The sequence below is a fragment of the Fundulus heteroclitus genome, chromosome 20 (assembly GCF_011125445.2).
Source record: "Fundulus heteroclitus isolate FHET01 chromosome 20, MU-UCD_Fhet_4.1, whole genome shotgun sequence".
NCBI lineage: Eukaryota > Metazoa > Chordata > Actinopteri > Cyprinodontiformes > Fundulidae > Fundulus > Fundulus heteroclitus.
This window is the reverse complement of record NC_046380.1, coordinates 45,038,269-45,049,111: the sequence shown is the minus strand read 5'-3', so window position 1 is coordinate 45,049,111 and position 10,843 is coordinate 45,038,269. Positions and strand designations below refer to the sequence as shown.

Below are 10,843 nucleotides of genomic sequence, written 5' to 3'. Positions count from 1 at the left end.
ATCTACACTTCAGATATATGATGTAAGAAATGTGTTTGGAATGTTAAGATAAATTGGGCTACACAGAGCAACTACAACCCAGTTGTACATTTGTCGAAGTTTGAATTTAATATTTGAAATGCTGTTATCAGTTACACTCCTACTTCCAGTGCAGATTAAATACAATAAATTTATTTGCAGTCCCTTGAATGTATAATTTTGCTGTGTTTTATGATGCAAACATATGATACAGTATCTTAGATAAAAAAATAAGGGTGGGGTTTATCTCATTTGTGCATTTTTATGTCTTCAAAAGAAAATACAGGATAAATCTAGACAACAAACATATTTTGACTATATTTGGTTTAATAGGCACATATTTACTGGTCCACTCCTCTGGAACGACTCCCCGTTACAGAGGAGTGGACCAGTTTTGGTTCCATCTGCTGGCGTAATGGCTTTAACGACCGCCCATTACTAACGGGGTGGACCAGTTTCTGTTGAATTTGCATGTTATCTAAGCCATTACAAGGCCTTTGTTGGGCAATAGTATAAAGCTTGATACTCCACATTACTCCAGAGTTTTTGAATTGAGAAATCTTCCTGGATAGGAAGCGAAATGTATTCAAACTTCGGAAAACAAGTCCAGTTGTTTTGTTTTTTTACTTCTTTTTTTTTGAGTTACTTTTAAATATTTTGTTGAGAATAAGATAAGATAGGGCTTTATTGATCTCACAGTGGAGAAATTTACTTTTTACACATTTTTGCAGGCAATGACTGCCTAAAGTCTGGAACCCATGGACATCACCAAACGCTGGGTTTCCTCCTTTGTGATGCTTTGCCAGGCCTTTACTGCAGCCGTCTTCAGTTGGTGGGTCTTACTGCCTTAAGTTTTGTCTTGAGCGAGTGAAATGCATGCTCGACTGGGTTGAGATCTGGTGATTGACTTGGCCATTGCAGAATATTTCATTTATTTGCTTTAAAAAAAACTTGTGGGTTGCTTTTGCAGTATGTTTTGGATCATTGTCCATCTGTACTGAATCTGAGCAGAAAGCATATCCCTATACACTTCAGAATTCATCTGGCTGCATCTGTCTTTTGTCACATCATCAATAAATACCAGTGATCCAGTGCCATAGGAAGCCATGCATGCCACTGCCTTCACCATGTTTTACAGAAGATGTGGTGTACTTTGGATCATGAGCCGTTCCAATTCTTCTCCAAACGTTCTTCTTCCCATCATTCTGGTACAGGTTGATCTTAGTCTCATCTGTCCAGAGAATGCTGTTCCAGAACTGGGCTGGCTTCTTCAGGTGTTTTTTGGTAAAGTCAATTCTGGCCTTTCTGTTTTTGAGGCTGATTAATGGTTTGCACCTTGAAGGGAATCCTTTGTATTTACTCTCATGAAGTCTTCTTTTTATGGTAGACTTAGATACTGATACACCCACTTTTCCTGTTCTTCACTTGAGTGGATGTTTTGAAGGTTTTCTTTCTTCACCATGGAAAAGATTCTGCGATCATCCACCACTGTTATCTTCCGTGGACGTCCAGGCCTCTTTGAGTTCACAAGCTCACCAGTGCACTCTTTCTTTCTCAGAATGTACCAAACTGTTGATTTGGACACTCCTAACATTTCTGCTAACTCTCTGATAGATTTTTATTTATTTTTTTCAGCCTCTGGATGGTCTGTTTCACCTCCATCGAAAGCTCCTTTTCCGCATGTTGTATGTTAATAGCAACAGCTTCCAAAGGTTAAAAGGTCTGGAGTCTGCAACTTCAGACCTTTTTAACTGCCTAATTGATGACAGATTAACGAAGGAAGAGCCCATGCAACCTTATTTATTTTGCAGTCTTCTGAGTCAATTGTCCAATTACTTTTGGTCCCTTGAAAAAGAGGTGGCTATATATTAAAGAGCTGTAAGTCCTAAACCCTTGCTCCAAGATGGATGAGTACTCTCAAATTACAGCTGAGATTCTGCACTTTGAGCTTTTTGATTATGTAATTGTATCCTGAATATGTTTTCATACACAGCCATAACAAAACTTGTGTCACTGTCCAAATATTTCAGGGCCTAACTGTATGTCCTGGCACATGCTCTTTAAAAGAGTCCAGTTCATAAGCAGTTACAGGCCAGGTGTTCTCAACAAGGGCAGGTACCCATATTTTGATCTCACTGTTGGTTTAACTATGTGAATAAAATGGGAGGAATTCCACTTTTCTTACTGACTGTGTAACAAGAGTCTTCTTCTGGCTGGGGATCAGCTGTGGGATGCTTTGTCATGTAAAGTACCTTATAATGTTTCTTGTTGTGGACTGGTAATATATAAACTAACTTACAGTTCTTTTAACTACGTTTCAAGATTTGTCTGGACATGGAGGCAATCCCCTTTTTGATGGGGCTTAAAGAATAGAAAGAGGATAACTGATCCAACCTCTCCCTATAAATGAAAACAAGGCATTTCGTTTCTACAAACTTGCATCGGGTTTTTTCCCTCCAAACACTCTGCAAGAGGCATTGATTAAATGAATTAGAAAGGCCTGGGATTTTTTTGTGAATGCTCTGATAAAATCACTTTTTGTTTTTTTACTTGACCTTTTGGCTGCTCCTTTCACTGGAGGCCACAGAAAACCATCTGTTTCTGCCCAGATGCCCCTACTCGGTCCCACCCCCCCCAAAAAAAAAAAAAATCAACAAACCGCTCTGTGCTCCTCCCATCACCCTCCAACCTCTCCTGGAACGGATCATTTTTTGGTAATTCTGAAGGTTCCATGAATAGGTTCTAAGTTGGTACCCTACATGCAGTAGTCAACTCTTGGCATCTTTATTTAGAGCAGATCCAGATTAGTGGAGGCTACAACTTTTATCTAGTTAAAATGCCCCAGCCTGAAACATGTCAGGCTTTCTGTAAATGCTATCTACATCAATTGTTGGGAGGTTATTCACACAAGGGCAGGATAACTTAGGACAGGAAACAAAGGCAACACCATTGATCTTCCTGTATGAAACATTGGAGCAAGTACCCAACAGAAAGGTAAGGCCGTGTAAAACCATTTAAGTAGCTTTCAGCCAACCTGAACATATTTTTGCACTTTCATACCACAGCTCTACATGTTCTGATCTCATGTCTTCTGTATATATATACCTCCCTTTTGCAGACACTACATCTTTGACACATATGTCAAAGCCTGCTTTGGTCTTGAACCCATCGTCCCCTTCAGCCTCCAGCACTGACTGATCTGGTTTTATACTGATCAGGTCAAGTGCTGGTAAAATAGTAACTGGTGATATTTCTTCAACAGCTCTCTTAAAAACATTAATCATCCAGATAACACCATGCATTTTCTTTGATCTACTTTTGGTCACTAGAATTTTTACATCAACCAGGAACACAGTTTTTTGCTTACAAAAGTGGTAGAATATGTAGTTTATGAGTTAATCCCGTAAGTCACACATCACAATGCTAGTTTCCAAATACTTTGCTGTTATGATTATTTTTTATTATCAAAATGCATTACATCTCTTGCTTCTTAAATCTCTTAGAGAACAATTCAAATAGTTACTACTATGATCTGTGGAAAAAAAGAAGAAAACCAACAGAATACATCTTACAAAAACAAGAGAAGAATGTGTGGTGTTTGAAGGAACCCAGGAACAGACTCAGATCTCCGAAGCATCTGACAAAACCTGCTCAATCAGACTCTACAAATACCATGCCATAAATTCAGTGTACTATATTTTCTCCATACAATTCTATCACATTCTTTCTATACAAGTACACATAATCATACATAATATCCTATTGGGTATTTTAGGTTGGATGTGTCTTTAAGGTGCTGGTTCATTTTGGGTCACAATGTTCATGTTTTTATTCTGTCCGACATTCATGTAATCTGGGTTCCCTCCTGTGCGTTGGTGGGGAGGGAGTGGTGGGTTGTAGTGGCAGGTGGAGATAGGGGGTGGGGTCTTCCCTCAGTCTTTCAAGTCTTTCCCACAAATACGGGGTTTTTCTCCCCCACATCAGGCCCTGAATTCCAAGCACAGAAAGAGCAGGGGGAGGGGCGCGTCCTGCTGCTGCTCGGCTGTCGTCTCCGCTCCAGTCTGACGTACCACTGCAGTGGTCTGGAGACCTCTGGTTTACAAGTCAGTTGTTTAAGGATAAAAAACTGGTTAAAGAAATAAAAAGCAGACAACAGAAAGGGAGACAGCTTTCACAGGAATATGTAGCAGCTTTTTAATCACATCTGTTTAAGAAATGATCTTTGCTTCCTTAGAAACCTGCTCTGCTTTGCTTTTCGTCACGTGGAATGCAAGGATTGGTCAGAGAAACTCCAGAGATCTGACAGATCAGAAATCCTGCCATCAAGTCCCATTCCTCCGTTCCTGAATGTAATCACTGCTGCACGAAGGACCTGACCTGGGTTTAAACAACAGATACGAGCTCATAGCAAAACAAGATGGGCGGACAGGTGTGGTGGGCCAGAACCGGATTGCAACTTTATTAGGGAAAAAACGTTTGGAGCACCACAAGCTGAAGGACCTGGATGTCTCTGTAGGATTTTGGAAGTCTCCTGTCGAAAAGTCCTAAAACTCCCAACGCTTCAGCGGAGCAAACAAATGAACCAAAACCAGCACAAAACAAATCAAATGATCAAGAACTGTGAGGGAATAAATGGTCTGTTTTCATACTGAGAGAAAAGAAGAACCTGGGAAGCTTACGGAATGATCCTGGAGAACCCAATCCCCCGTTCTACCCGTTCATCAGTCACCCCTACGAACAAGAATAAATCTGAACATCTTGTGTTTTAAGGGAAATACAACAGTAAGCATCTAACCACCCTGGTTACCACGACAACGGGAACAGTAATTTAGCCTTCTGTGCAGATGCTGATCTGGAACGTGTTTCTTGTTTTTAATAAGAAGCCAGTTTGCCCACTGTGGAACAAGAGGAGACCTCTGGGATAATCTCAAAGTTACATGTGATCACCTGCAGGTTGGATTCTGTCTTTCCATGTTTTCCAAGTTGCTTCCCCCATATTCTGTCATGATGTCCATAGTCAATGATTTATCTATGTGCACAAAGTTGTAATGTTCTTTTCCTGAAAACAAAAAGAAATGAAAAACGGAAAATAAGAAAGGGAGAAATCTCTCAGGAAGTTCTTGCTCCCCTCAGGTCTGTACATGTGGCTCCTCTGGTTCCCTGAACCCCCGGTCAGGAGCCCAGGAGGCATGTAGCTTCACACACTCACACATACAGCTGAACAAGGTCCTAAAAGCTTCCTGACTTCGTCCTTACTGCGGGTCCCTGGTGAGGGGAGTGCTGGAACTGACTGAGCCCTGCTCCCTGCTGTGAGTAGTGTGTGGGTCCAGGGGCGCCTGCTAGCCTGGAGCTGGCCTGCAGCCCTCCCTGGCCTGGGCTGCTCCCCTTCAGGCTAACAGGAGCCTGTTGCTGACTCCCTCTGGAGCCCTGAGCACTCAAGTCTACTTTAGTCTGTCCCTGGGCTCGGGGTCCCGAGGTGGCGGCCTCCAATAAGCTGCTACTCAAAAAGCTTGTTTTTAGCTGGCTGCTGCCGTAGTTGTGGCCTCCATCACTGCTGCTACTGCTGCTGCCACTCTGCTGGTGAAGGGAGCCGCATGGCTGCCTGGGATCTGACACAAGGGTGGGGGTGGGACTTGAGTAGGAGTTGGGGTAGTCTTGGGATGGTCCTGGGTGGGAGGAGAAGCGAGGGTAGAAGCTCTGGCTGGATGAGGGACTGTAGGAACTCTGGAACGGAGAGTTGGACGTCTGATGGGTGAATGATGGGCTGTCTGTCTCTCGGTGACTTTCTGTTGACTGGACACAAACAGGACACCAGGTCCATGTTATCACATGTTCAGGGGTCTCATTTCTACCAACACTAACGCTCATCACAGTAACAGACAAAACCAATTAACACAGGGATCACTAAAGTCTGCTATTTAGGAACATTAGGTGTTCTTATTTGGCTAAAGTGACAATGGAGTAAGAAGGGCGGACCAAACCAAAGCTTTATGTGGGGCTAGTTTTGCCCAGGGACATCGCAAAGTCCCTTACTGGCGATCCGTTGCATGACATGACGTATCAGGACAGCCACCTCATGGAAATAAACGAAAATATCTGGAGAGAAGAGAGCGCACACTTTGTAGTTCATTTTCAGCTGGCTGTAGGCCCGGATTTGACTTGCACCGTCCATGTGCGTTTCCGTCACGTAATGACGTCGGAGTTAAAGGCTGTCCCAATTTGGGACTAGGAGCTATTATTAAAGGTTAATAATAGCTCCTAGCTTCTAGATTGAACATTTGTTGGATCGGCCATCATGGCAGGCAATCTCATCAGAGGATACAGGATCATGCAGGGTTTCCTGTAATGGTAACTGGGTCTGGTGCACTGTCATGGCAAAAGAAAAGACGCCACAGCATCAGAATAAAGTTTTTTATAAACGTATGTAGAGTACCAATCTACTGAACTGAGATCAAACTCAACAAACGTTTAATTTCATTGGTTCTGATCATGTATCAGACAAACAGGGTTTTGGGACGTACGTACACTTTTAGTATAGATTCTACACAATGTTTAATAAATGAGGCTTCAGTTCTTTTACTCCTTAGCACACCTAGGAAAATTGAAAACTACATGGACAGTCTAGCGCAGAAAAACATGATGGATGAGAAAGCGCTCCTGGCGGAGGATCATAAATATAAACATGAATCAGCCAATAAAGATCCCTGTGATCAACAAATTGTTACCAACTCCTGGACAGAAGTCACTCTGGCAAGAAAGTAAGAGGCTTAAATGTTGGAAACAACTGTTTTCTACTTCTACGTGTAGTTGGATGTAGTACGCTTTGTGTAGGAGTGTAACACTGCCCTCTAGAGTCTAGGAGAACAGTGCTACTTTGGAGGAAAAGCTGCATGGAGCATAAATGTTGCAGATGTGTCCACGCATCTCATTCAGCACAGAACGTACGTGCGTCAAGCATAAAGCAGCTTTAGGTCACCATAAAATCAACCATTTTCACAAATTGTATAAATGTGTTAAGGGAGCCACTTTAATGTTACTGAGCAATTTTATTACTTTTATTTTCATATGAACTTGTTTAGTAAAACTATCTTAGTGCTGCCCTCTAGTTGAATGGTGGCTACTGCAGTTGAATTAGATCAAACGGTACATGCTTTCCTCACCATAGCACCATGCTCGGCTATAAAGGCCTCTCAGGCAGATACACCCCGCCCCTGTGGTGAGTCAGACTCAGGAGTTGGGATCATGACCATTGATCAATAGTGTTCAGCTTTTGTTACTGCTTTAAACCTCAGCCCATGTTAGCAACGATGCTGATAACATCACTTCACCACTCAGAAACTGCATCCGTCTCTTGGATCGGCCCACTTTGGTGCCATTTTTCAGAGTGTGTCTGGGGAGGGAGTTATGGCTTTACATCAGGGTGAGTTACACTTTTAGGGTTAAAAAGCTGCTCACTCCATTAACTGACATGTAGCAAACTGCAGGCATGACTTCTTATGGCTTTCCTTTGATAGTGGTCTTCTTGGGGCAGCATGTGGTTTAGACCCTGCCCAATGTGTGGACTAGCCTCCACACGTTGGGCAGACAAACTAATTTTAACCTGTTTTTTTCTAAAACGATTCCAATTTTGCATTGCTTCATTATCTTTTGAAAGATGCCGGTCTCATTTCCTGTCAGAAGATTTCTTGGTAGAATGAAAATCATTTTAAATCACAATCTGCCAGGAGTATGAATAATTTTGAGCTTAACTGTATTTTCCTTTAAATCCATAATTAGGCACTTTTACTTTCTGTTGGTCTATCACATGAAATCTCCAATATGCTGAAAAAGCAAAGTGATGAAACAATGCCGACCCAGAAATGGGATTCCGTCTCTCTACCTGTGGGACAGAATGGTGCAGACTACCTGGTGTGAGTAGACAGGGGAGCTGTATCTGAGTGGGCTCTTTGTGGAAGAAGCCCCAGGTCCTGCTCGCCTCTCGTATCGATCTGCATCTGAAAATAGACACGAGGATCAAAGGCTCATTTTCTTGGATTCTTCCATTTTTCTGCCACATCAACATGGATAGATGTTTCTGTCCTCATACCCAAGTCTTTCTCTGCTGAGCCATCACTCCTTTTGTAAATGCGATCCATCTTGATGCTTCTCAGCACTCGTTGACCTTCCCGTAAACGTTCAACAGTAGTGGGGACCATCCTTTAGAGGAGCGGGAAGCAGACGGTTATTTCCCCAGTTATGATGAGCATCAGTGTCATTACCAGGTGATTTAGATAGTGGAGCCAAGCATTAGCAGCCTCTCACCACTGGTTGTTGCACTCCTGCTGTTTGGATTTCAGTGACGACCTGTGGTGGTCTGGGAGGCTGACCTCCTCTAAGTGTGGGACAGCAGCTGCGGGGTGTTGGGAGGCTGGGGGCTGCATCTGCTGATAGGAGCGGGCTGGATGGGATTCCTTGCTGCAGTAGGAGTCGGGCCGCGTGTGGCTGCTTCTGGCTGCTGGTTCAGACTCCCGGCTGCTGCCCTGCTTCCTCTTCCGATATTCCAGCAGAGACACCTGAGCAGCGGAGAGAGGAGACAGACTAATAAACACCCGCTGAGCCCGCCAGCACCTCTTACTGTCTCTGATGCCAGGCTGCCAAATCAACCACATTATTTGCCAAGACTGCAATTTTGAGTGATGACAGGCCTCATGCAGCACACCTGAGATTACTTGTCTGAAAAGAGATTTTCAAACCCCGTTTAAAGCTTGGAGATCGATTTTTAGATCAAACTTGCATCTCTGCGCTTGCTCGGTTCTGTCCGGTTTCTGAATGATTGCACAGGATTTTCAAAAAATGTACGGCTGAAGCTTTAAGGACCAGGCAGGCAACAGTAGACGCACCACACCATGATGCAACCACGCTCAAAATCGACAAGAACACACACATCAACGTTCACGAGGGGGTTCAAGCATACACACACCTCCACTATTGACAATGAGAATGAGAGGACTCATTGGGAGATCAGGAGAGAGCTGGAGGATCACCGCATGGTCGCACACTGACATGGATGGCTCTGGTCTTAAATATCTGCCTTAGAAAAATGAAGCACTGAAGGCTGTGGTGGAGTAGTGGATGTCCAGACCTGAAGTTATCACTGTGCACCAGCAGCATTCATTAAGCTTGCCTCAGTAGAAGAGGGTTTATAAGCCTCAAATCACGCACAAGTAGTGGGACCTAATTTCTGCTTTCGGTTTTAATGAGAATGCTGCCAGCGATGCAGGAGTGGGCACGGCTCACTTTCTGTTTACCTTCACATGAACAGCCCGTTAACATCTCCATGGAGGTACTGAAATGCTGTAAGAGCAGAAAAAGGTTCATCCCCAAGAAGGAATGGTTGGACTTGGGACATGATTCATCTGACATGCAGACCACAAAGGGGAAATGAGTTGATAAACAAGAAACAAGCACATCAAAAAGCGGTGGCCACACACTTCAGAACATCCAGGCTGTAGATTTCTCTTCTGCACACCCTGGTTCCAGGAGTGGAGTGCTGAACGCCGCCAATGAAGGACAGCTCTAGAATGTGACCACTACAGCTCATCCAGACCCAAACTGTGTTTACACTGACAGCCAGGAGCTCCGGCAAACGGCCTGTGGTTCAAGCCACGCCTCCAATTTGGATCATTACACTTAGGACCTTTACTTCTGTGCTTGAGTCTTTTTGCCAGTGTTTATATATGAAGACAGTGATGATGGCCTAACGACAACTGTGTGATGAGTGCATTGCATGGCAATGTGTTTTCAATTAATGCCTGTGCTGCAGTCCTTCCTCCCCAGACTTTCTACAGCCTTTGCTTTAGCAACGCTCCTGGCCAGAAACAGCTTTGTGCAGAAAGTGACATCACTGAACAAAGCCTACGCTATCACATGCTGAGTCACATGCTGCGGTGATCAACAAATATTAGGAAATAATCATTTCCAGTCATGCCACAGACTCTCATTTGGATGTAGGTCTGGACTTTAATTGGGCCATTCTAATGTGCTTCTCACAGCATGCTGCTGTCACCACCATGTTTCACTCTGTGTGTGTGTGTGTGTGTGTGTGTGTGTGTGTGTGTGGGGGGGGGGGGGGGGGGTTCTAGGGTAATGTGCAGTTTTCTGCTACATAACGTTTTGCTTGCAGGTCAATAAGTTCCATGTTGGGTTTCAATGAATTTGTGGATTGCACATCTAAAGGTTTTCGTGTCAACAGAACCTTCCAGTGGATCTCTGCAGCCCATCAAGAGGTCCCATGGACTCCTTGCTGATTCGCTGATTAATGCTCTCCTTGTCCAACCCAATTATTTCTCTCCCTGGACTGACAGGCCGGGAGCAATGACTGGAGATGTCCACGTCTTGGTAGGTCTGCAGCTGGTCCATCGTCTCCGTGCTCAGGAGCGGGATTGAACAGAGCTCTGGGAGAAGCTCAAAGTTTAGGAGATTACTCTGGTCTGTGTGCTGGGTTCCCAGGTCTCCCCTGGTCTTCATGATGCAGGCTGTTCTCTAATGAAACCTCCAAAGCCTTAAGCAGAACAGCTGGATTTATTATCACATTAAGTTACACACTGACTGCTGACTAGTTTGGTGCCTCTAGATTTTGTTCAGGGGTAACAAAACAGAATGTATACACAGATGCAACGCTATTTTCATTTTATTTTTAAATGTTGAATCCATGTATGCTGTCAGATCAAATCCCAAACACCTTGGAGTTGGCGGTAGAATCCTGAAAGTATTTCCTGGGTAAGCATACTGTTGCAAGATACTTCACTGGTGACAGAAAATGAATTCCCCCGTGGTTCCTATGAGC

At 43.8% G+C, this 10,843-nt stretch overlaps 1 protein-coding gene across 3 annotated transcripts in view; it reads right to left on the bottom strand.

The window, feature by feature from the left end:
• Positions 1-3,453: 3,453 nt before the first annotated feature.
• The window catches only part of setd5 (SET domain containing 5), a 73,627-nt gene continuing 66,237 nt past the window's right edge, over positions 3,454-10,843 (bottom strand). For all 3 annotated transcript variants that reach the window (XM_021321954.2, XM_021321955.2, XM_012873370.3), the window contains 4 exons: positions 8,320-8,570; positions 8,105-8,214; positions 7,924-8,012; positions 3,454-5,811 (listed from right to left, as the gene is read on the bottom strand). In XM_021321954.2, coding sequence (XP_021177629.2) covers positions 5,248-5,811; positions 7,924-8,012; positions 8,105-8,214; positions 8,320-8,570 — 1,014 coding nt within the window. In that variant the 3' untranslated portion in view covers positions 3,454-5,247. The remainder of the gene's footprint in view (positions 5,812-7,923; positions 8,013-8,104; positions 8,215-8,319; positions 8,571-10,843) is intronic.